The 27,252-nt window shown below is 42.5% G+C and overlaps 1 protein-coding gene across 4 annotated transcripts in view; it reads right to left on the minus strand.

The window, feature by feature from the left end:
• The window catches only part of LOC149305094 (ribosomal protein S6 kinase 2 alpha), an 84,213-nt gene extending 57,936 nt beyond the window's left edge, over positions 1-26,277 (minus strand). For all 4 annotated transcript variants that reach the window (XM_089478194.1, XM_089478193.1, XM_089478197.1 and 1 more), the window contains exons 1-2: positions 26,093-26,277; positions 5,873-5,917 (exon numbers count right to left, since the gene is read on the minus strand). In XM_089478194.1, coding sequence (XP_089334320.1) covers positions 5,873-5,917; positions 26,093-26,167 — 120 coding nt within the window. In that variant the 5' untranslated portion in view covers positions 26,168-26,277. The remainder of the gene's footprint in view (positions 1-5,872; positions 5,918-26,092) is intronic.
• Between the last annotated feature and the right edge of the window lie 975 nt (positions 26,278-27,252).

The following is a 27,252-nucleotide window of genomic DNA, read 5'->3' on the forward strand; positions in this document are numbered from 1 at the left end:
TCCCAAGGGAATTCCCTAACAGGCACATGAGACTGGGGAATAGGCTGAGTTCAAATCTGATAACTATGTGAAAATGGATAAGAAAAGTAATTTGCTTGTTTCCAATCAAAATTTATCCTGTGTGAAGTCGAAGGCTTCCATGGCCGGCATCCATAGTTTTTTGTGGGTTGTTCGGGCTATGTGGCCACAGATGCTGGCGAAACGTCAGGAAGAAACTCTTCTAGAACATGGCCACATTGCCCAAAAACCCCACAAAAAACTGTAAAAATTATCCTGTTTGCACTTCCTGGAACCAAACGAATGCCATCTGTGACCTGAAGTCTGTACATGTTCAAACTTGCAATGTACTTTGTACATCAAAATGTTGTTTGGAAAAGGCAGACACACGGAAAAATGGCATGAAAAATATGCATTCTACTTTTGAAAAATGCACAGTCAAGCTTCACACATTTTTTATGATCCGATATGGACAAAGGAAATGGAAAGAGATTCAAGGTGTAAATCAGTGAGTTAAGTTCTATAGATTTTTCACATCCCAGTGCTGGTATCTTAAAATGGGATTGGCCTCAAGTATAAGGAAAAGAAAGATAATTTGTGGCCCTTCAGAGATTACTGGACCAAATCTCCCATCATCCTCTGCCATTCAGTATACTATGCTGCCTGGGGTTGATGGGAGCTGCAATCCAACAAAATCTGGAGGATGCACTCTTTCCACCCTGTTCAGGATCTTTTTTAAAAAGCAAAACAAGATTAAAGGAGAAACTGAAGTGTCATAACAAGCAGCAGTGGTGGTTTCAACAGCAAGCCATTAATTTTTTGCTATTCATTTAATTGATGACAGCTCCTGATTGACATGCGTGCCATATAGCTCCAAGCTACCTAAACAGGAGGCAAGCTGGCTGAGCCTGTCAGCCACAGGGATGTAGCAACAAAGCCAAGGTAACTAGAATATATTGAGACATTTCTGAACCACCACCTCATTTCTAGAGAAAACCAGCTGTTTTCAAAGAAGCTTTCAGAAAGGCTTTATAAACTTTTTGTTTTTAATAGCTGAGATTAGAGCAGCCATCTGATATGAACACAGAATCATACAGCTGGGAACTGCTTAACCTTCTGTCAGCAGGAATTGTGCTTTGGCTGCAGTTTAAGAGAGACAGAAAACCCTTCCCCAACGAAAGGCAAATCTGTACATCCAACCTGTAGAGCCATCCTGGGATGCTGACTTGTGCCACATTAGTCCCTTGCTCCATCGTACACAATGGTGGCATCTACACTGCAGAATTAATGCAGTTTGACATTGGTTTAACTGCCATGGAACTCTGAGATTTGTAGCTTTGCGAGCTATTTAGCCTTCTCTGTCAGAGAGTTCTGGTGTCACAACAAACAAAGCCCAGAATTTCACAGTATTGAGCCACAGCAGCTAAAGCTGTGTCACATTGCATTAATTCTGCAGTGTAGATGCAGCCAAAATGGTTTCCTCTCTAAGCTCCCAAGCAGCAGATTTACAATGTGAAGTCAAAGGCTTTCACAGCCAGCATCCATAGTTTTTTGTGGGTTTTTCAGACTATGTGGCCGTGTTGTCAAACGTGAGGAATAAGCTCTTCCAGAACCCAGCCACATAGCCCGAAAGACCCACCAAAAACTACAGCAGATCTTCCTTATCACCAGATTGCTAGTGCTATGCTCTTCCATTCGTTTTATGGCATCCTTACCACAGAATTTTTTTGGCAAAGATTTATTCAGAGGAGGTTTGTCACTGTCTTCTTCCAAGGCTGAGAGAATGTGACTTGCCTGAAGTCACCCATTAGGTTTCCCACCATGGCTGTGTGGGACTCTAACCCTGTTCTCTTGGAGTTCTAGCCAAACATCCAACCCACTAACATATAATGTTGGATCTCTGATCCTTTTCATTAACTGTAAATGCTAGAGACTCAAACTGGGGCAATCTGCATGCCAAGCAAGTGCCCTGCCAGGTTCCTGGCAGGGCACTCGTTTGGCATGCAGACTGCCCCAGATTTGGTCCCTAGAACCACAATGCAAAGGTCAGTCCAACAATTCCACCCTCAGCTCCAAAATCTTCTTTTAGCTTCTGTATCTTTTTATCACATTCCTGAGCACTGGAAGAAGAAGTGAAAGGATCTTTGTCTAACAGGCCAGAAGAGTTGCCTGGGCTTTTCTTGTCCTGGGTTATCTTTTTCCTTAAAGAAAGGGGGACTGAACTGAGGATGAAAAATCATAAATGTTGTCCTTTATATTAAAACCCTGTTTTGAATCTGACTCAGGAGAAGCATGCGTACTCTGTTCACATCACGCAGTGTCTTGCAACACTCAGTAATCCAAAGTTTCTGGAAGAAAGTTACAAAGATGAAGACTTTTAGAGACTCAGAAATACAATGGCCCTCCTCATTTGTGGGTTAGGGGCACCGGATCCAGTGGAAGTGGGGAAACAGCAAATAAAAAACACATTTTTTAACCTGAAAGAACATCTCTCTAGGAATCTCTAGGTCCTCCAGCACAACTCTATGATCAACTTCAGACAGAATTGTGTTGGAGGACCTAGAAATTTTGAGAGCACATATTAATCATATATGTGAATAATCAAATCTGCAAAAGTGGAGAGCCTGTATAACACTCAACCTTAAAAATTAATTCCTACTAACCCAACAGTACTTTAAAAGATGGGATACTGGTACACAGAAGTCACACTGTTGTTACTAATACTGAGGAAGAACAAAAAACAATACTTAGCACAGCTGCTGCAGGGCAAGGAGCAAAATATTTTATCTACTCTATCGCAAAAAAATAGAATCTGTTTCGCAACCCAAATTCTCAGCAAATCCAATGCGCTGTATACTGCAACTCACCGTCTCTGATCTCCCCTTCTGCCACCCCCTTCCTTTCCAGAAGACTGAAAGTAATCTGAACGCCTGAATCAGGGAAGCAATTTGAGCCAAGAAAAAAGACCAGTGCTTAGCTTACATTAAGTTGTGTTCAGACTGCAGAATATTTAAAAACCTTCTGATTTGTAAGAAGCAACAGTAGCATTCCCCAAACTGCCGCCTGTTAGATGTGCTGGGCCACAATTTCTATCGTTTCCAACTAACACAACCATTGGCTATGCTGGCTGGGGGTGATGAGAACTGCAGTCCAACTCATTTGGAACATTGAACTACAGGGACACTAAACCCACCAAGGTATTGTTATCCAAAGTAAAAATATGTAATAAATCTTGTTCAGTTCATGGGATTATTGAGTCCATCAACTTTCATTATTTAAAGTTTTCCCAGTGGATTATGTTTTGGTACATGGTATATATCTCTAGATCAAGCACTAGTCCATGTCCTCAGTATCCACAGAACAACTTGTGTCTCTTGTCATTGTGAGATTCCCATATGCCACAAATATACAGGTTGGGTCTCCCTTATCCAGAATTCCAAAATCCAAAATACAGTGCTACCTCGGGTTACGAAATTAATTCGTTCCGCGGCGCCGTTCGTAACCCGATATATTTCGCAACCCGAAAAGGCTTTCCGTTAGCACTGGAAAGCCGCTAGCCGCGCTTCGGATTTGAATTTCGCGCCGAAATGAATTTCGTAACCCGAAAAATCTTTCGTAACCCGGAACAGTTTTTTCCAATCTAACTTTTTCGTACCCCGGAAATTTCGTAACGCGATCAATTCGTATCCCGGGGTACCACTGTATTCCAAAATTGTCCACATGGGTGACTGAGCTAGTGACACCTTTTTTCTGGTAGTTCATTGTACACAAACTTTGTTTCACGCACAAAAGTATTAAAGCCTACCCCCCAGACCTGCTTTAACAGCTTAAGATGATACTCCACTCGGAAACAGATTTTGATATTGCACATGTACAGGTATTTTAATGTGTTTTTAAATTTTGCTTTGTATAATGAGAATGTATTTTAACTATGTGTAACATTATATATGTGCTGTTCTCCCACCTCAATCCATAGGGAGAGGCAGGCTATATAAATAGAAATTATTATTATTATTATTATTAAAAATATTTTGTATGAAATTACCTTCAGGTTATTTGTATAGGTTATATATATGAAACATTAACACATTTTACATTTAGACTTGGGTCCCATCTCCAAGATATCGCCTTATGGATACTCAAATATTGCAAAACCTGAAAAGCTACAAAATCCAAAATACTTCTGGTCCCAAGCATTTTGGATAAGGGAGATTCATTCTATATACAAGTGGTATAAAACAGCAACAAATGTACACCAATGGGACCTCAACAAAATGTTGCTGTGTGAATGTGCCTGTTCACAACTGCTAGCCATGCTCTCCTTCAAGAAACCAAGAGACTCCATTCCACCAACACCACACACAAGAGTCAACCAGCAGCATCTCATGCCCACTGAGTATGCTCAGTCTTCACAGGGTTGTTTGCTGGGTGGGAAAAGGACCACCTCTTTAGAACATTTTCCCATTACAACTTTGAACTTTGATATTCCCCAATCTTTCTCCTCCCTGTAGTGCTGTAGATTAGCACTTTCCAAAGCTAGGTCCTTCGGCCTTTGGGACTTCAAACCCCAGAATCCCTGGCCATCACGTCCAACTGTCATGAATTCTGGGAGCTGAACTCATAAACATCAGAAGGATAAGTATTTTAGAAGCATTGCTATAGGTGGTGTAATTTAGGCTACATAAGATCTCTCCCTTAGAAAAGGATTTTGTTGTCAGAATATGCAGGCTTATAGAATAAAAGAATCATAGAGTTGGAAGAGACCACAAGGGCCATCCAGGCCAACCTCCTGTCATGCAGGAAATCCAAATCAAAGCATCCCCGACAGATGTCCATCCAGCCTCTGTTTAAAGACCTCCAAGGAGGGAGATTCCACTACAATCCGAGGGAGTGTGTTCCACTGTCGAACAGCCCTTACTGTCAGGACGTTCCTCCTAACATTGAGGTGGAAGCTCTTTCCCTGGAGCTTGCATCCATTGTTGTGGGTCCTGTTCTCTGGAGCAGCAGAAAACAAGCTTGCTCCCTCCTCAATATGACATCCCTTCAAATATTTAAACAGGGCTATCATATCACCTCTTAACCTTCTCTTCTCCAGGCTAAACATCCCCAGCTCCCTAAGTCGTTCCTCAGAGGGCATGGCTTCCAGACCCTTCACCATTTTAGTTGCTCTCCTTTGGACATGCTCCAGTTTCTCAATGTCCTTTTTAAACTGTGGTGCCCAGAACTAGACACAATATTCCAGGTGGGGCCTGACCAGAGTAGAATATAGTGGCACTATTACTTCCCTTGATCTAGACACTATACTTTTATTGATGCAGCCTAAAATTGCATTGGCCTTTTTAGCTGCTGCATTGCACTGTTGACTCATGTTCAACTTGTGGTCCACTTGGACTCCCAGATCCCTTTCACATGTAGTTTCATTCAGCCAGGTGTCGCCCATCCTATATCTGTGCATTTCATTTTTCCTCCCTAAGTGCAGTACCTTACATTTCTCCATGTTGAATTTCATTTTGTTAGCTTTGGCCCAGCTTTCTAGTCTATTCAGGTCATCTTGAATTTTGATCCTGTCCTCTGGAGTATTATCTACTCCCCCTAGTTTGGCTTCTTTCTCTATCACTCCTAGCACTGCAAATATGTCCTACAGGAATGTAAGAACCAACTTTTAAACAGATGTTTCACATATTTATCTCCCCCTCTCTAACTACTGGCTATGCTATCCAGGGTTGAAGGGAGCTGTAATCCAAAATACTTGAACATGTATGCATATATACATAACATTTTAAAATCTACCCCAGACAGGCAAGGTAAATAGACTACAGTTCATAGGAAATGAAGTATAATTAAGACCAGAAGAAAGTTTCATCTGGGGTCTTACCTTTGACAGAGCATCTTTTCTTTCTTCTGGAGCAGCTTGTCCATTCTGGAAAACAAAAAGAGCCAACATCCCATTAGCAATATAACCAAGGGTGCCTAACTCAAAACAGCAGCAGCTTAAGCAATGCTTGATGTTTATACCTTTACTGGCCTGTTGTTGTTGTTGTGTTTCTGACTTATGGCGATGCTAAGGTGCCCTATCATGGAGCTTTCTTGGCAAGATTTGTTCTAAGGAGATTTGCCATTGCCTTCCCCTGAGGCTGAGAGCATTGAATTGCCCAGTGAGCTTCATGGCTGAGCAGGGATTCAAACCATGGTCTCCAAAGTCAAAGTCCAACACTAAACCACTACACCATGCTGGCCTGATACCTGATAAAAGCCCCAAAAGTTCAGTGGCTCTCTTCGGAAGTAAGATGTGCCATTCTCTCATCATTTTGACTATAATCTCTGGTGGCACGATACCTTTCTTTATAGAGTTATTTTTATTTGATCTATACACACAGTACAATTTAATAAGAATGCATAATATAGACTAATACAGAGATCGAGATATTTTTCACAACAAATGAATAACACAAATTTTAGAAATATCTACATCATCATAGAATTTAAATTACAATATTTACAGCAAGAAAATATTTATATGGATTAATCTCAAAACTACACCTTGATGTAAAACAAAAGAAGCACACAGAATGAACTCCTGCTTCCTAACCTACCACACTACTTTATTTTTAAAAGTACTACTAGCCAGATTTCCATGTAACAACAAACTAAGATTTAGGTTTATTAAACTACAGTGCCAGCAAGCTTCATACTGACATATGTATCCCTCTCTATATATAAACAGGTAACAGGTAGCATAGCACAAAATACAAAACCCATGAGATATGTTTATTGCATCCCACTAAGCCAGGATCCATAAAACAGAAACACACTATAAGGTGGGCTTACAAATCCTGGCATGTTGTGCTAGATAAGTCTCCGGTTTGGATCTTACATAAAGCTATTCCTTTTTTCAATTTCTTACTCACCAGGTGAAGCAGGAACAAACATGATACATGCACCAACATGATGCTTGTTCATGCTGTGATCTGAGTCATTCTTATGTGCAAACAATGCAGAGAGTCACTGTGTTTTGACAAGGCAGATACTATATTGTCCTAGAACAGGCAGTTATCCAAAATCAGAACATGGCATTGTTCTCTGATGTGTTAACAAGATCTGTTCAAAGAGTCTAGTGGCACCTTAAGAACAACAAGTTCCGTTTCACATAAGTTTTCACAGACTGTAGTCCTTTCCGTCAGATGCATATAAGAGAGATAATCAAATGGCTATGCTGGGCTGAAAGGAGCTTTCAAGTGCTCATGCTAGATCTCTGTGTGAGTCACTGCTTTAAGATCCTAATCTTCCAAGTACAGAACTATACCCAGACTCAAAAGCACAAGGAACTGATTCCTGTAAAAGCAAGTACAGTGGGGTCCTTCTTATTTGCTGGGGTTTGGTTCCAGGGCTCCCCATGGATAACAAAATTCATGGATGCTCAAGTCCCATTAAATATAATGGCAGAGCAAAATGGTGTCCCTTATATAAAATGGAAAATCAAGTTTTGCTATTTGGAATTTATAATTTCAATCTGTGGATGCTTAAATCCATGATAAAAAGTCAATGGATAAGGAGGGCTGACTGTACACCTGGCCCTCCATATCTAATGTTTCAACCATTCATGGCTTGGAAATATTTAGAAAAAATACAAATTCAAAAAAGCAAACCTTGATTTCACCATTTTACATAAGAGACACCATTTTATGGCTGTTGTGGTTAACTGCCCTCTAGTCATTGACTCACAGTGAACCTGCGGATGAGGCATCTCCCTGTCCAAAACTGCTCTGCCCAGTTCCTGCAGTTTCAGGCTTGTGACCTCCCTGAGTCTAACCATTTGGCACGCGGGCATCCTATCTTCTAATTTTACAAGCATTATTGTCTTTTCTAATTATTCGTGCCTTCTTATGAAGGGGGCCAAAGTACAACAGCCTCAATTTAGTCATCTTGGCTTCCAGGGACAATTCAGGCTTTATCTGTTCTAGAACCCATTTGTTTGTCTTCTTGGCCATCCCAGGTCACCAAGCATGTTTCCATGGCTGAGCGGGGTTCAAACCCTGGTCTCCAGGGTCGTAGCTCAGGACTCAAATCACGACATCACACTGGCTCAGCAATGACATTAGAGCTACAGAACATCTTTATTGCCCTCTCCTAAAACAGAGAAGGACAGGTTGCTTACCTGTAACTGTATTTCTTTGAGTGGTCACCTGCAAATACACACAAATGATCGCACCCTAAATCCTACTCCTAGCCTTGTTAACCTCTTTAGCGTTTTAAATTAACATGTTTTAGCCTTTTTTACCGTTTTAAAGTGTTTTAAGCTGTTTGAATCTGCGCATGCAAATGTTAATTTAAATTCTGACGTAAAGTTGTTTGAGTGGCGGCTTGCCTTGCCTTCGCCCTTTGTTGTCTGAGGAGTGGCGCGCTAGATAAAGTCCCTTTTTACTCCTGAGGAATTTGTTTTTATACTGGCACCCGCCTCACTCTCGCACTTAGCGAAGTCCCCTTGCACTCTTCAGAGGGAAATTTTAAAATGGCGCCCACCTCACTGGCGCATTTTAAACCTCTTATTTCTGAGGGAAAGTTATAAAAGCATCACTAGCCATGCTTCCCAGCTTGGGTAGAGCCACTCTTTTTGCTGAGGAGAACTCGTGCCATGGCCGCTCGCCTTGCTCTCATGCCTGGCTAAGGGCCATGGTACTTCTGAGGAAGTGTTATTATATGGCTTGGAGTGATCATTCGACTTCATTCTCAGTCCTATGGTGAACCTTGTTGGTCCCTGACTCTCGAGGGTCAAAGCAATTGGATGGCAGCCCAACTGTTGCCAAGATCCCGAAGCTTACTGCGCAGGATAACCCATTTGTGAGCATTCGCAGAGACCACGAAGAAGAAAGTGCACTACTATCCACTCTACCTACAGAGTGCAAAGCACCCAGTATGTGCTTCTAAAGCAATACACACTTATCCCCCCATATTCGTTAGGGGCTCTCTTCTGAATATAAGACCCCGTGAATACGGAAAAACTGCAAATAACAAAAACACCATGTTTTTGCCTGAGAGAACACCTCTCTAGGAATCTCTAAGTCCTCCAGTGCAACTCTGAGGTCAACGTCTGACAGACACTGACCATAGAACTGCACAGGAGGAGCTACAAATGCCAGTACAGTATTCTCTCTAGGAATCTCTTTTGGTTGCACTGAGGGACCTAGATATTCCCAGAGATAACAGATCAATCAAATCCGTGAATAATCAAATCCACAAATATCAAAGCCGCAACTATGGAGGGATGAGTGTACAGTATAATCAAGGGAAAACATGGAGTCCTAATACCATTGCGCTACAGTGCTACCTGAAGGCATCACTATAATATTCAGAAGAGAGCCAGTGTGGTGTATTGGTTTGAACATTGGACTATGACCCTGGAGAGCAGGGTTCGAATCCCTGCTCGGCCATGGAAACCCACTGGGTGACCTTGGGCAAGTCACACACTCTCAGCCTCAGAGGATGGCAGTGGAAAACCCTTTCTGAAGAACTTGCCAAGGAAACCCCGTGGTAATTTTGCCTTAGGGTTGCCATAAATCGGAAATTACTTGGAGGCACACAAGGTGTTCAGAGCAAGCTCCTTCCACACTGTCGAAGAGAAAGAGTTAATAACATTGCATATCATTGCAAAGATGACTCAGCCAGGACTAATCTTGGCTGGGGTGTGTCTCACAGGTAGTTACAGGAAACCATTTTAAGAGGGAGTTTTGTCAGCTGGATCTTTGCCCCGCGATCCAGAGGTACAAAGTCAACAAGGAGAACAAATTGAATCATGGTTGTTTTTTTTTAAATCCACTTGGATTTTCATCTAGTTCTTGCCTCCTTATCCACTCCACCGACAAGAGTGCAAACCACCCACTCAGCCCTTGCAAATCCCACCTCCAGCTTTTGTTGCTGAGATCAAGGGTAACAAATGTTAAGTTAAACCACTTGAAGCCTGAATAACCCTTGATCTCAGCAGCAAGATTTAGAAACAAATATTATCTTCTTTAGAATGCCAGCAGCAGAATTAAAGAAGCTGGTTGAAATGCAAAATGTTTCGGATGTATAAGAAGATGCTCATATATTTGCTGCCTCAAAATGATTTCCAAGAACTGCATTAAAAGTCAGACTTTTATGTAAGACTATGAGCAGTGTCAAATCATAACAATCCCTGATCATGGTTTCCTTTTTTCAATTGTTTTTACGGCAATGAGTACATTATGTCTGCTCAACACTGCGGAGATCATAGTGGAGACAAAGTAATTTTCTCTGGTTGGATGCTGATGCTAATGTTGAAATTTTCTTCTTCTGTGGTTGTTTGTCTGCTCCTCAAACTGGCAAAACCAAAGAGGTGTTCCTACAGTTCAAAATCTTATAGCTCCAATTGTTTTTGTTGTGTGCCTTCAAGTTGTTTCCAAATCACAGCAACCCTAAGACAACCCTGTCATTGAGTTCAGAGGGGTTTTTCCTTTGCCTTCCCCTCTGAGGCTAAGAGAGTGAGACTTGCCCAAGGAGACCCAGTCGGTTTCCATAGCTGAACAGGGATTTAAACCTGGTCCCCAGAGCCATAGTCCAATGGCCAAACCACAACAGTTTTAATTAGCAATATTTATATCCTGCCTTTCTTCCAAGGTGTGTATATAGTCTTCTTCACCATTTTTATCCCCATAATAACACGGCATGTAATTATAATCAATCAATGTATTGTCCTTTTATGGCACCCAAAACCAGCTCATTCACTAGGGTTACCAGGCCAAGACTCTCCCTGGCTTTGGGATTTTTGGACCAAAACATGAAAGGAAAGGATGATCCCTTGTGATGTCACAAAAGGCGGGCCTTGGTGATGTTACCATGGTGATTATACAAGGGGGCACCCTCCATGTCATCAAACATAATAAAGTAGGCATCAACCACACAGTACACTATGCAAACAAAAAATATCAAGGAGCTAGAAAAATATATACGCATGCATGCCTTTCAAGACAGCACTCTTGCCTGAGATTCCTCCCTTTTGTCCTGAGAAAAAGTGTGTCAAAGTACAGTATTGCAATCTGGCATCCCAGTGCCTCACTTTATCAAAAGGGTGGGACCAATCGTGTGGGACTTTGTCCAATACCTCCCCTGTACAAGTGGGAACGACAAATATCTACCACCATTTATTGTGTTAAGACTCACTACACAATTAACCATTGTTTAGTAATACATGAGGCAGAGGGAGATATCCTAGAGATTGTCTCACTGTCTTTACTGTCTAGTCATCATCGTCATTTCAGCACAGATATTTAGAAAAATGGGGGCAGGACGGGCTGAACGCAATATCTTTAATAATAAGCATGTGTACAGCTCATTATTAAAGTATTCAAAGCCCTTTGGATGTATGATCTAGCTTTAATCATTACATCAACCCTGTAAGGTAGATCAGTATTGTTTATCCACACATTGCAAACAGGGAGAGGACACAGAGACTAGGAAAGTGCGCCTTTCTAAAAATCTGTGGCAAAGGCGACATTCAAACTGGGGATCTCATTATCTGTAATTCAGATTTTAATTTAGTTTATTCTGGCTAACTCACAATTTTAAGAAAGCAGCTTGGCCAACAAAAGATCCCTATGCCATCCTCACAGTAACTGCCTTTTTCCAACAGCTACCCTCCTCCTTTTCTCTTCAAGCTAGAATATGTACCTTTTCAATTATCAAACTGCCTTTTTCCAACAGCTACCCTCCTCCTTTTCTCTTCAAGCTAGAATATGTACCTTTTCAATTATCAAACTAAGCCTGGTTGGTTATATAACTTCTCACCTGAGGCTGCTGCACTAAGAGAAGATGTTTATCTGGAGGCAGCTGCTTGTTAAAGCCCTTTAATTCCACATAATCCTCTGTGCAGACAGAACGCAACCTGCAAAAGTGAACCATCGTGACCAAGGCAAGTCCTGAAGCGGAGCAAAGAGGAGACTTATGGCTTCGATCGCAGGAAATGTGAAACCAGATCACTACCACTGTTAAGAGGCATCAGTCCTCTAGCCTTAGCTGAGCTCAGAAGATTCATGGCAAGGAGAGGCATGCAAGAAGCAGAGAAAATGGGAGCATAACAGTCAGGGGAACTAGCCACAAAATGTTGGTGGGAGGAGATCTCCCCTCCATCACAGGACACAATCCACCAGGAAACTAGAGTGAATCTACAATCCACCAGGAAACTAAAGCAAATTCAACTTCTTGCTCAATGGCAAAAAAATTCAAGAGATACAGCTTTTCTCTTAGTCTTGCTGCCAAGTGAGATATAACTGGTAGGGAAGCAAGAGGGAGATGTATTGGTGGCCACCTCAAAAGTTTGGAATTCCCTGTCAAGAGAGGTTAGGTTTGCCCACCTCTATAAGAGTTTTTGCTTATTATAACTGGAGAAGGTTCTATGTGCAATCCTGTTGTAGCAACCACACACTCACATACACACAGAGTTGTATTGAACCTTACAAGACTAACATATTTACTATAGCCAGAAAACACCTTGTGGTCCATGTGATAAATTAACATGGCTGCATCTCTGAAATTATGCAGCAGTAAAGCTGTTACATCTTTAAAAGGTACACAAGACTTCTGTTCATTTCAATGATAAATGTAGGGCAACTGCTCAGGAATTATGTCTCATTTCCTTCGAAGCCACACGGATCTTTTCATGGGGATGGTGGGATATAAGAAACCAAGCTCCTCATTAAAAAATGCACAACTCTGCAATTGAAAATGTTGACTACTCATTATATTCCAACTCTTTAAATGGGCCTTTAAGAACCCCTGAATGAGGACGAACCTGCAAAGCCACCTTGGCAAAAACCTCCACTTTCTACAGTATGGGAGACCTCTTTCAGTACACCGCTGTGACTAAAGACACTTTAAAATAAAGAGAAGCATAAGGATTGTGTATTTCATGAAATACAGCTTGAACATTCCAGCTCACGCTTGGTTGTGTTACATTTACATCAGCTACACTGCTGTTATGTTAGCATAATAAAGTACCAGCAAAGTTTCAATGTTGTTTAGTAACCCTGGGGAGAAACTCAATGCAATTCCCACCCTTGGTTTCTTCACCGATACATAAATGAAACCTTTTTGGAGACAGCAAAATTCAAATTAATTATACAATGAGGGTGGCAAATATACAATGATCAGTCAATCTCTCAACTCTGAATGGGTTCCCTGCAGCAAATCCGCCTCACAGGGGTATAGCCCTTTAGAAAGCATGGCTATAACCAAGTTGACTGCAGTTCATTGTACTGTGTTTTGCCACTGTTTTGCTCCTGCTGTTGTCACTAAAGGGTCCTACGCTCCTGTGTACCTCTTGGCATGAAAGTCTGAATTCATTAGCACTGGAAACTCTTAAACAGTGGTTTTGGGGGGGGGGGGAACACAGGAGGAACACACAGAGCTAATGAGAACAATTCCAGGATTCAGACTGAACAACTTGGGGATCTCCAACATAATACAAAATCTGCCAAGTGAAACCTGAACTGCGCCTTTTCCTTCAATGTATAGGCCAGCTTACAATGTTTATAGCAATCCCATTTTAATCCAAGGTATGAAATTCATGGAGTCGGCATAGGTTGACAGGTGATTTGAAGGCATGCGCGAAGACACATATTTTGGACATGTCACTGAAAAGTTATTACAGACCAACCCGACCCACCATGAATCTGGAAATAAATCTCAAACTTGTTATACATGACTGGACAGTGAGCTGAAACATGGTTGGAGGATTCATGAAAAGCAGTTCTTAATGGGCTCTACCATTTGGACCAACAGAGGAATGGTGGCGGAGAGGAAATACCTCTGTGGGTTTTAATTTAAAAACAACTGCATATACAAAGTAAAGATGAAGAGTCTTAGTCTTTTCCTCAACATACTGGTTTTCTGTTGTTGTGTGCCTTCAAGTCATTTCCAATTTATGGCAGCCCCAAGGCAACCCTATAATGGGGTTTTCTTGGAAAGATTTGTTCAGAGGGGTGTTGTCTTTGTCTTATTCTGAGGCTGAGAAAGTGTTATTTGCCCAAGGCAGTGGTTCCCAACCTGTGGGTCGGGACCCCTCTGGGGGTCGAACGACCCTTTCACAGGGGTCACCTAAGACCACCGGAAAACATATATTTGCATGCAGCAATGAAAATAATTGTATGGTTGGGGTCACCACAACATGAGAAACTGTATTAAAGGGTCGCGGCATTAGGAAGGTTGAGAACCATTGGCCCAAGGTGACCCAGTGGGTTTCCATGGCCAAGAAAGAATTCAAACCCTGTCCTCCAGGGTTGTATTCCAATGCTCAAACCACTACACCACACTGGCTGGTTATTTATGCACACTGTAATTTGATTTAAAAAGCACACACAGCTCAACCAGGCTTGCAACCCATCAAGTCTGAATAGTAAAACCCAGCAAGAATTGCACTACATGAATCTCCTAACTTGGTGTTTCAGCCTCAAGAGGTTGCAGTCCTATGCACACTTGCCTCCAAGTACGTCCACTGAACATGGCAAGACGTACTTCTGAGTAAACAGGATGCTTTGGCCTGCTGGATCTTAAGACTTTCTTGCCTTTTGTGGGGAGCTTCAAATTTCTACAGCCTGGTGCGAAGAGAAGAGGAGATTCTAGCACAACAACATAAACAGCACAGCTAGAGCAATGTACAGCTCTGTCATGTAGCCACTGCAGGGTTTGGAGTTTATAGCTGTAAGGAAGAGCTGCTCCAGATACTGCAGGCATTGGGAGAAGAGTCACTAGACACAAGTGGACAATAATTTATTATTAGTTGCATCTCTTATCTTGTAATTGAGGGTGGTACACAGGACTCTCCCCTTATTTTACATCCTTACAATGACTCTGAAGTGTAGGGTAGGGGCAGGTTATACAGTGAAGACATGGATCACAAGGGATTTGCACCCAGGTCTCCCTCTAATCCTAGTTCAGCACTAACCACAACCATACAATGTCCAAAAGATGTCTGCTGCGTTTTGAATGCCACCGATCATCTTTCTATGCAGTCGTGATGATCTCATAAGAGGACAACCGGGAAACATGGGCTAGGAGGTATGAGTTCATAACATTTTTGTTATGCTCGCTCTTTGGGCATGTGTGTATACGATGCGCGCACATGCACACACGTGTAGCTTTTTATTTTAACCAAGCAAGATTTATGGACAGGCATTGTGAGCAAACAGTACCGGAAGGAAAAATAGTCACAAGCAAAAAATTTAGCATGCACGAGAAGGGAAAGAAAGCAGGGGAAATAAAAATTAAAGCTTTTTTCTGCTTTTGCAGCAGACATCTGCAACAGATTAATGTGACTGTTTGTCTCCAAGGGCTGATTGACAGTAAGTAGAATAGCATTGTCAGAAAAGGTTGCAGATTTTCTTTCGTTGGAAGTTTTAAAACAGAAAGCAGGTGGCCACCACTCACAGGTGCTTTAGCAATGGGTTCCTGCATGGCACTTTGGCCCTTGTGGTCTCTTCTAACTCTTAAGTTCTTCTCTGGATATCAGCCATGCAAATAGGACCAGGAGCTATAATCCTTAAAGTTGGAAACACACACAGACACATACTGTGATTAATCACTAAAATTAAGATACTAACACTTGCACAGCTTGAGAAACGCAAACATAACATTTCCTCCTGCGCCCAACTATGCAATCACGATAGCACCCCATGCCTTGTGACTCAGTCACCCCAAGGTTTGAGAAGACCTTTTAAAGAGCTTTGTGGCAAGAGTCCCAGAGTACCATACTTATTCCACTGATACTGTTTTCATGGTAAAAACACCTGTGTCCCTGTCAGGTGCATTAAAGGCAGAAATGTATAAGGTCATGCTTTATGCAGCATGGAGACACAGTAACTAGGAATACTGTATCCATTAGATTTCTGTCCGACAAACAGAGGAGCTCTAGCAAGGAGACAGATGGATGAGAGGAGAGAGAACAAACACATATTAGATCAATTATTGTTACTGTAATGCATACGTTGGCAGAGATTTAAACGTAGCAATGCTTTTGCCATACTGAGCCATATGCTAACTCACAATTCAAGCAGCTGGTCAGAGTTTTTGTTCTAGTCACACAAAATATGTATTGTGACGGTAGCCAAATCTTACGAGTTCCCTATGTTTTTAAGGACTACCAGCCTAGTAAATCCTTACACTGTCTTAGTTCAGAGCTGGTCCCAGTATTGAAATGGGTTTTGTCACAATGGGAGAGGATCTAGGCCAGAAATCGAAGAGAAGAACCTGCCACTGTTGGTTCTCAGCAGCTTAAGAACATAAAACAATTTCCACTTAATAAAAGACTTAACCTAGTCCAGCCTTCTACTACTGCAAAGGCCATCTAGATAAGCTCAGTGGGAAGCCACAAACAAGGTATAGAGCCAACAGAAACAACAAAAAAGACCAGTATTGGTGAAGAATCACAACAGAGAAAGCACCACAGGTACCAAAACCAAAAACAAGTGATTTGTACACTGTAAATAGACTAATACTGTATATTTAAACTGTATACAACATATAGAACACTATAATCAAAACATGCAGTTGGCTCTCCACATTTACAGGTTTGACTTTTGCAGATTTGATTATTTGTGGTTTGATTAATATGTTCTCTCTAGGAGTCTTTAGGCCCTTCAGTGAAACTCTGCCAGAAGTTGGCCGAGTCGTGCTGGAAAACCTAGATGCTCCTAGAGAAAACACTGCTCTAGGCATTTGTAGGTCCTCCAGCATGATTCTATGATTAACTTCTGCCAGATATATATTTTGCATTGTATGTATGTTTTGATTATAGCATTCTATATGTGGCATAGGGTTAAAAAAGAAATAAAAGTACTAAGAGTAGGCAAGCAACTAAACATGCTAACCATGTAAACAGCTGGACACAAAACAATCCTGCAAACACATTTTCAGCCTAGAAAATAGCTGTGCATTGAAACGGCCCACAGAAGTTACTGTTTTGTAGACTTGTTCACAAAACTGTTTGATGAACTACTAAAAGGCAAATATTTATGCCCCCAAGTCTTTCTATTGTTTCCACCAGAGCTTGGAAAAGTTACTTTTTGGGACTATAACTTCATCAAATTTTCTCAGCTGGGCTCCTCTGCTTTTGGAGTGAATACAGACAGATTAGACTACTCCCTTCTTTTATCAACCTGAACATTCATTAAAAAAAAAAGACACAAATTGTCCCAGGACAAAGGAAGAGTTCCATGTATAGGACAATCGCAGGATTTTCTTGTCTGGAAAGGATCAGAAGGTCACTAACACCCACTCTAAAGCAGGATTATCCATCTATCAGCCCTACCCACACAAACCAAGTTAACTCCGGTAATCCAGATCACAACATACCACATGCAGAGAGCCTAAGGGAACCAGTTATACTCAAACACCCTCTGTGTGGCTGGGTGATATGCTGGTTCAGTATTAGTGTCACGCATGGAGCATGATAGCCTTCTCTTAAGTGGTTTGAGGCTTTTGTTAAGAGTTTATGGAGAGGGCATATCTGTAGCCCAGGCGGAAACTGATCATACCCTGTGGACAAGGAACTGTGGGAAACACAGTTCTAAAAAAAGCAGGTGGGAACTGCAATGCCAACATTTCAGCAACCTCCAATTGCAATGCTTAGAATACTTTGGGGGAAACCTACAACAGTTACAGAAATATGAAAGGCATAGAGACGGTAGAAGAGATATGCCCCAAGATCAAGAACTTTCATTATTCTATAATGTGTGAAGGCGGGCACACAGGCGTGTACCATAGAAGGGGAAATGGAACTAGCAGGGGGATAATGGGGAATAAAAGTGCAACTTGGAACAATAAGAAAAACCTGGAAAAGAGACCTGCTCACAGCTTTGTGATGCTCTGAACAAGTTCTACTTCTGTTTCACAATTTTGTTGAAAGCAAAAGATAGAAGACATGGACATGAAATATTATGTCAGGCAGAACTAGTATTTCCAAAGTTGTATCAGGAGATGTTTGGTCACTTCTTAAATCTCCTGTCATGAGAAATACCATTAGACTGAATCTTCTTGATGCAACAACCCTGCCCCCAACAAGAGTCCTTGGGATAAAACAAGATGGTACCTGGCTAGTGATCTTCCATCATGCAGGCGCCTATTTGCCAGGAGGAGAAGGCTAGACAATCGATTACTTGCTTTTTGGATTGCGAGAAACTCCATATCACTATGATGATACCACAGTTAGTTTCAGAGAGCCTAAATGCAAAGGCAATACTACAATATCTATCTTTATGAACCTCCATAAAATACAAACTCCAATAGCTTCCCATCAGCCTACTGAAGTCTACGAGAGGCAGCTGAGCTACAGTGCTCAAATATCCAAGCCCATAGCCAGTAGAAAGCACCTGGCTGCCTGTCCTGCAGGATTAATGAATAAATCCCAGCCCTGACAAAAGCTGTGTGTCACAGAGACTCTCATTAACCTTTCTTCTGGTTATTAGAATGCAACTCTCGATAACAAGAGCAAAACAAAGCCAGAAGAACAGCAAAGCTGCCAGCCACCCCACTTAAAAGCGATCATCAGCATTTGCCACAATAAGAATGCAGGTCTACCCAGAAAAGTCTATATCAGCCACCCCAAATTTAGTGTCTGGAACATGTGTTAGATTATAACCCTCATCTTTTCCAATGGCTAGGGTCACATGTGGGTCCTGGGAGTTGAAGGCCAACATATTTTGAGTTTGTGTAACACTGGCGGCTTCCAACTGCCAGACTCCCCAGGTTATCATGAACATTATCGTCATCTTCCAACACTACCATCTTTATTTATAACCTGTTTTCCCCCAAACCTGGACTTAAGGTAACCTACAAATTAAAACAAATAAGTTATTGTTAAAATATATCTTTTCCCCTCAACTGATGCCCAATATTTTTAAAGTAGAGAAACCAAAGGTAGAACCCAGGGCCACCTGCATGCAACTAAACTGCTGGATCAAATCAACAAAGGCACCAATTTACTACGCTTGGTCCCTGGCAGCATCCTGACTGATCTGATGTGAATAACACACAAGTTCTCTCTGCAGTTGCTTGCCCCTGTGTCCTTCCCACACACTGGCCTCATATACAACGTTACTTGATGCTCTGGCCTATGCAGAGAGCATGGCTGGCGTGCAGAGAAAGGAGCTACCTAGCCAAACACAAAGCCTAATGGAATAAAAGGGAAGGCCATTCAGATGATGAAGAGATTTGTTCGGAAATGGGATGAGGATGGAGTTATAAAGGGCCATGTAAGTTGAAGGAGGCAGGAAATTACATTTGAGGTTTTTAATAGTTTGGAGAGCTAAACACCTTTGTTTTCCAGACTCATGTGATAAAATAGTTTCCACCTTGCAACCCAAAATGTTTGAACTCTTAGTAGATTGGGCAAGTCACATGCTCTCAGAGGAAGGCAATGGCAAACTTCCTCTGAACAAATCTTGCCAAGAAAACCCCATGATTTTTTACAAGCCAATGTGGCAGAATGGTTTGAGCATTGGACTATGGAGAGCAGGGTTCAAATCCCCACTTGGGCATGAAAACCCCACTAGGTAACCTTGGGCAAGTCACAGTCTCTCAGCCTCAGAGGATGGCAATGGCAAACCCCCTCTGAAGAAACCTGCCGAGAAAACACTGTGATAAGGTTGCCATAAGTCAAAAATGACTTGAAGACACACAACACACATGGGTTGGAAAACCTGGATCTGTACTCACATATCAAAAGGAAGGGTCCCCAGCTTTCGCTATGCCAGTCAGCTATATACAGGAATAATTCTGCATACCCATGCACCTGAAGGAGCATTCGGACATTAGCACATCAGGGAGAGTAAGCATTATCTAACATAGGCCCCATACAGACAGGTCAAAATAAAGCTGCTTCGGGTCACTTTGGAGATATGCTGTTTAACTGATGCATGTGTCCTAAGAGTCCGGAAGCTACACCAAAGCCATGATCCAGTCTTAAGGACTAGAGCACAGCTTTAGGGCAGCTTCCCGACTCTTAGGAATCATGCATCATTTAAACAGCATACTTCCAAAGTGTCCCAAAGCAGCTTTATTTTGGCCTGTCTATATGGGGCCATAGCCCTCTGCTTGATATCCTAGCTTATTACATGTGGGGGGCACTGGAAAAAATGATGCTTACAATCTGCAGTCTATAAATTCTACTATCGATTGCACAATGCTTCAAATGTCCAGCTAATCCCACACCTGTTATTTGTCACAGTACAGACAATACAATAGCACTGGCTTCTCTTACACATCACATACTAGGCAAACTGCCAGTTTTCATCTTGTCCCTAACAGGGAATAGAGCTACCATTCCCATGTCATATGGTGAGACAATATGGTGTTTCTTTGAGTAGTGACTGAGGAATTTAAGTGTACTCCCAGTACGGAGCAGGGATGTTACTCTCTATTCTGAAAAGCATCTCGGACTATAGAAGGGACCCTATCCTTAAGCACAGATCCTTTCACATGACAATTATAGCACTGTGATTCCACTTTAACTTCCATAGCTACAGAATCTCAGACAGAATATAGGCCTGCAACTATTGGCTGTGTTCACGCTGCAGAAACAATCTGGTTTGACTCCAATTGAGCTGCCATGGCTCAAAGATAAGGAATCCTGACATTTGCAGTTTACTGTGGCACCAGAGCTCTCTGAGAGAGAAGGCTAAATGCCTCACAGAACTACAATTCCCAACATTCCATAGTATTGAGCCGCGGCAGTTAAAGTTATGTCAACTTGGATTATTTCTGCAGTGTGGATGCAGCCACTGCTGCCTTTTTAACATCTTTGCCCAACTGAAGAAGCTAGTGAAGCTTTGAAAGCTTTCATAATGTACTTTATGCTTTGGAGTTGGGCCAATAATGATATCGCTGCTTGAGGATTTTGTTGAATTTTGATGCATGGCCAACATGGCTACTCTTGAATATATTTAGCTACTTCTTATGGAATCCTGGGGTTTGCAGTTCAATGAGGCACTAGAGCTCTTTGGCAGAGAATTCAAAGTACCCTTCCCAAAACTGCAACCCCCCCCCCCATGAAATGCTATACTTAATGCTATACTCAAGTAGTGTGAAAGGGCCCCATACTCAGCCTAAGGATGGGTCCAACCCTTTGGAATACTTTTCAAAAAATTAAAAATACACAGCAACAAAATCTGAGTCTTAACTTCCAATTTAACAGTGTTTCAAGGTACTGAGTTATTTCCATAATGACGCAACATTCTTCTTTTGACGGAAAGAAAAGAATCAGAGGAAACCCCATGGGAACTAGTGCTTTTGAAGGGAGAAAATGGAAGGAGTAGAAGGTGGTGGTGGGGAGTGAGAGACCTGTTTTTTCTTTCCCTCTTTATCTAACAGATTTAAACACTCTTTTATTGTGTTGAACCAACCGGCTGTTGAGAACAAACATTAAGACACAGAAAGTACTGGTGCCATTTAAACAGATCAAGGGCTAGCACTGGTGCGCATGTGCATGCAGGAATGTGTCCACACACACAATACTTTACAAAAGAAGGGCATTTCAAAATAAATTATTTTGTATGTAGGCGCATGTGTATGTGTGCTTTCAAGTTGGTCCTAATTTATGGCAACCCTAAGTGAACCTATCATGGGGTTTTCTTGGCAAGAACTGTTCACAGGAGGTTTGACGTTGCATTCCCCTGAGGCTGAGAGCATGTGACTTGCCCAAGGAGGTGGCACACTGCGGAAGAGGGTCTTTTCTGCTATGGCACCCGTTGTTGTTGAACATCCTTCCTTAGAGGCCTAACTGGCACCAACACTGGCACTTTTTATTAAAGTCTTTGCTTCCTAATGCTTTTTACCCACATCTGCAAGCAAGGTATGGTTAAAAATATTTCTTCTATGCTATTTTTTCCAGTCATGATACTGGATATAAACATTTAAATAAATGTTTTGTGCCCTGCAGGTTTGTAAAAGCATTCCTGACAGAACTGGAGTTCACAGCACATGAACTGTGACTGGCATGCAAGACATTAAATCAGTTAGTTAATGAACAGAACAACCTTGTGACATTGCCCTCCTTTGTACTCTTCTGATATGAGAAATCATCAAACAGAACAGTGAGCCTTCCAGTTACTGATGGACTGCAGCACCCATCAGCCCCTAGCCAGCACAGTTAACGGTGAAAGGTATTGGAAGGTGCAGTCTAAGAATATCTGGAGGAACACAAATTGCCCACTTCTGGAATAAAAGCACAGAGCTATAAATAAGTGACATAAACTCACATCAGCATTTCCATGCTGAGGGAACAGTGAAAGCATTTGGTTATGCAGTTGTGGATATTATGCATCAACATGCTTTATCTAGCTGCTAATGGGTATGTTGTTGAACTGCAACTCCCAGCATTTCTTGCTGCTGCCTGGGCTGATGGGAGTGGCAATCCAGTCACATCTGGAAAGTGACACAATTCCCAGTCCTCCGCTAACTAAATGCTCCTTCGGGCATTTAACTCTTAACCTAAGAGTTAATAAAGCATCGGAGGAAGTAGAGTGAAGCCTATGAAAGCTCATGCTGTCAACTTCTTCATTTCAGTTAGTCTCAAAGCTGCTACAAGATCTCCCTACATAGGGTCCTTTGGGTTTTGTTTGATAATAATTAAACACAACAACAACAACAGCCTATGCTACTAGTCACGGCTTTCCTTGTGCCAAGTCTTTCCAAAGTCCCATAAAAACCCTAATTAACAGAAACTGGAACACTGTTTTGGGCAACCCAAGGAACCCATGGCTATTGGAATCCAGCTCCCTTGTACTCTAGCCAAGATGTCCAACTGGGGATGATGGGAACCATTGTCTGGTGAATTACAGGTTCCCTACACCTGATATAGGGTTTCTAACGCTTACAAATGTAAAACATGTGGGTTATTCTACGGATGCCAATCCCCCCCCTGGCAGCTGAGAGAAGCCAGTGTGAATGGCATAATCAGCATGGCAGGCTTTCTCTGGTCCTCACAAAGGCAGGAGGAGGAGGAGGGAGAAAGCTGTAGTTTCCCCTCCTGAGTTCCACAGGACACCTGGCACTGCAGTTGCAATTGCTGTTATGCGCCAACACAACTCCAATTTTCCAGTAGCGTAGTGAGAATGATTCAGAGAAGGTTTGCCACTGCCTTCCTCTGAGGCTGAACCGAGTGTGACTTGCCTAAGGTCAGCCAGTGGGATATGAGCAAGGATTTGAACCCAGAGTTTCCCAGAGTTCCTAGTCCAACACACAAATTACTACACCAATTCTGTCCCCCACAACTCACACTACAGTTGCTGAAAGACCTTTAAAGTGTGGTGCATTCACGCCACTTTCACAGGGGTTCTCTAACACACCCAGTCACTCTCATTCCTTTTTTCTTTCTTTCCCGTATACACACACACTGCCAAGTGTCGGTTTGTTCAATGAGGCAAAATACACAGGATTGTATCTTCCGCTTGCATGTACTTTATATGAGTTATCTCTGTGACCTTTCCTAATCCCAATTCCTCACTCACCTTCTCCACATACCTTGTGAATTCATACCAGCTCTTAGCAGGAAGCTGTTCCAAGAGTTAAAGAAGCGGGATCACAAGCGAGAAGCCACAAATTTTGCAGACATTTGATCCAAGAATGAGTCCTGTCCTTAAAATAACTCAGTCCCTGGAGAAGCTTGGCCTTCCATCTCTCCAGGCCGAGCCCAGATGCAAAACCCATAAGGATGCCATCCCTTGAGGTCACAACCATCACCATCTTGGCACCGCAAATCAAAATCCCTGGATGGCACTAAATGCCTCATTTCCAAGGCAGGAGGAATAAAACCCAATATAAGCATCTCTAACATACTTCTGAACAAGAATAACCAAGAGTGTGTCCACACTGCAGAAGTAATGCAGACTTGGCATTACTTTTAAGGGTCACAGCTGCATCCTAGGGTCTGCTGAGATTTGTAGTTTTACACTGTCTTGAGCCTTCACTGCCAACGACTGCTGGTGGCTCCCTAACCTAGAAATCCCAGGATTTTGTAGGATAGCGCCTTGGTAGTTCAAGTAGTATCAAACTACAAACCTGCTGGGTGACCCTGGCCAAGTCACACTCTCTCAGCCTCAAGGGAAGGCAATGGCAAACCTCTTCTGAACAATTCTTGCCAAGAAAACCCCAATAAGGGTTGCCATGAGTTGGAAACAACTTGAAGGCATATAACAACAACATTCGCAACCTTCCTCTCTTTTTCTTAACAAGAATAACTGCGGTTGCATCTACACTGCAGAAATAATGCAATCCGAAACTACTTTAAGTGGATCCTATGGAATCCTGGGACTTGTAGTTTGGTGACACATTTTAGCCTTCTCTGTCAGCTCTGGCGCCACATGGAGCCAGGGCAGTTAAAGCAATGTCAACCTGGATTATTTTCTGCAGTGTGGATGCAGCCCATGTTACTCAAACCTTCTCCAAACCAAAGGAGGAAGGAAAACAGAAAGGAAGGAGGCCAGAACCATTACAGAGGAAGGAGAGAGTCTGGTGCAGTTCTTTGCAACACATATTGATCGGATCAATGCTGAGGATCAGGTTTCTTCAATTGGGGAGGAGAGGAAGCTGCCTGGGACAGTTCCTTTTAATGCTGCTTTCTCAACCAAGAATCCTAAACATTAAATCATATGGGAATATATATATATATATATATATACACACACACACACACACACACACACACACTCTGTGTGTGTGTGTGTGTGTGTGTGTGTGTGTGTATAGAGAGAGAGAGAGAGACCCCCAGCATGACATACTGGTTTCAATGTTGGACTACGAAACTGGAGACCAGGGTTTGATTCCCGGCTCGGCAATGAAAACCCAGTGGGCAAGAAGTCACACTCTCTCAGCCTCAGGGGAAGGCAATGGCAAACTTCCTCTGAACAAATCTTGCCAAGAAAACCCCAGGATAGGTTTGCCTTAGGGTCCCCATAAGTCACACAACAACAAATATATACATACATACATACGTGTGTGTGTGTGTGTTTCTCTGCCTGTTTAAATATATACATACATATATACATATATATATATACATATATGTATAAATAAACACACGTATATATGTGTATGTATTTTCATATTTATTCAAATATATATGTTTATATATTTATATATTTAAAGAGAGAGAGAGACCCAGTGTGTCATTCTGAGTTGAGTGTTTATAAATATATGTTTATGTATTTATGTATATATACTTAGATAGATAGATAGATATAGATATAGATATAGAGAGACCCCAGTATGTCATTCTGGGTTGAGTGTTTATAAGTCTAAATATATATAGATATGTATTGAGAGGGAGACCCAGTATGTCATTCTGAGTATTTATCAATACATTTATATATTTATGTGTGTGTGTGTGTGTATATATATATAGTAATATATATATATATATATATATAGAGAGAGAGAGAGAGAGAGAGAGAGAGACTCAGTGTGTAATTCTGATTTGAACGTTAATAAATATATGTTTATATATTTATGTATATATACTAGATAGATAGATAGATAGATAGATAGATAGATATAGAGAGAGACCCCAGTATGTCATTCTGGGTTGAGTGTTTATAAGTCTAAGTGTGTATATATATATATATTGAGAGGGAGACCCAGTATGTCATTCTAATTTGAGTATTTATCAATATGTTTATACATACATACATACATACATATATATATAGTTGAATGCTTATACACACACGCACGCACACACATATATATAATACTGTATAAACATATAAATGGGGGAGCAACAGGGGGATTCTTTTTGCAGCCAAGGGCAACAGAGGTTTGAATAGGGAAAAAGAGAGAGAGAAACCCCTTCGCTGCTTCTTCCCTCCTTCCAACCCGCAACTGCCCCGCGATGATCCCGCGACAAGGCAAAAGCAGTGCGGATCCTCGCCTTGCTGCTGCTGCTGCTGCTATTTACTGCAGACCAACCCTGGAGGAGCCTCCTTCTCTTCTTCCTCCCAGAGGGACCTCCGCCTTGTCTGCCCTGAGCCAAGGGAGAAGAAGACCCAGGTCCCCCCGCCTTCGCCCTTCCCATCCGGGGGCCCCTGCTAAGGCTCACCTCCGCCGCGTCCAGCTCCATGTCGACCAGCTCCACATCGGGCCAAGGCTCGGCTCCCAGCTGGGCGAGAGGCATCGCGAAGAAGGCGAAGAAGCCCAGTTGCTGGAGGGCTCCTAAGGGGAGAAACTGCACCAAGAGCCCAGGCTGTGTTTTGCTCCGCGGAGGACAGGCGGAGAACCTTCCTCTTCGACCGCCTGCGGCGTCTGGTGCCCAGTTCGCGCGGGGAAGCAGAGGGGGAGGAGCCTAAGGCCTGCCCGCGGCGTTCGATTGGCCGCTCGGGTTTGCGGGGCGGGGAGAGGGCGGGGTTTCCCCGCCCTCTCCCCGCCCCGCAAACCCAAGCGGCCAATCGGACGCCGCGGGCAGGCCTTAGGCTCCTCCAACCCTCCCCCTGGGCGGGGCTATTTTAAACCCTCCTCCTTCCCTCCGAAAGGGATACCTTTATAAGACCAACTAAAATACACAAAAAATCCATCCTGCAAGCTTTCAGTGCTACACCGGCTTCTTCGTCACAGACTTCTGTTTTGTGTGTGTGTGTGTTTTAAAGGAGGCCTCTCCTGGTCCTCGAATGACCCAGAAATGGACTGCAATCACCAGTCCTCGAAGTTATTTTGGGGACAACAAAGTGATGACAGTAACCGATTGATTGATTATTCTCCTGGTCCTCAGATGACCCGGAGGGGCAAAGCCATGATGAAACTAACCCTCCACCCTTTGAGATTATTTTGATTGATTGATTGATTGATCGATTGGCAGAAGGGTGTGGTAGGGGTGCTACCTCCAAAGTTTCCTGGGGCTCAATGCATCTCCATGACCCTTAGCGGTATGAAAAGGGTCCCACAAAATATGGATACCTTGATAAGACCAACTAAAAGGCACAAAAACCCATCTTACAAGCTTTCAGAGCTACACCGGCTTCTTCACCACAGATGAAGACTCCTGTTTTTGTTGTGTGTTTTTTTTAAAGGAGGACTATCCTGGTTCTCAAAGGGCCCATAGGGGCAAAACCATGGTGAAACTGACTCTCCGCCCTTTGAGGTTATTTTGGGGGCTAAGAAAGCGATTAATCGACTGGCAGAGGGATGAGGCAGCCACCTCCAAGGTTCCCTAAGGGCAGCTCCAGAACCCTCAACAAAAAAGTGATACCTTTATGAGACCAACCA

The sequence above is a fragment of the Sceloporus occidentalis genome, unplaced genomic scaffold (assembly GCF_023333645.1).
Source record: "Sceloporus occidentalis isolate IW3139 unplaced genomic scaffold, rSceOcc1.0.p SCAF_13, whole genome shotgun sequence".
Lineage (NCBI taxonomy): Eukaryota > Metazoa > Chordata > Lepidosauria > Squamata > Phrynosomatidae > Sceloporus > Sceloporus occidentalis.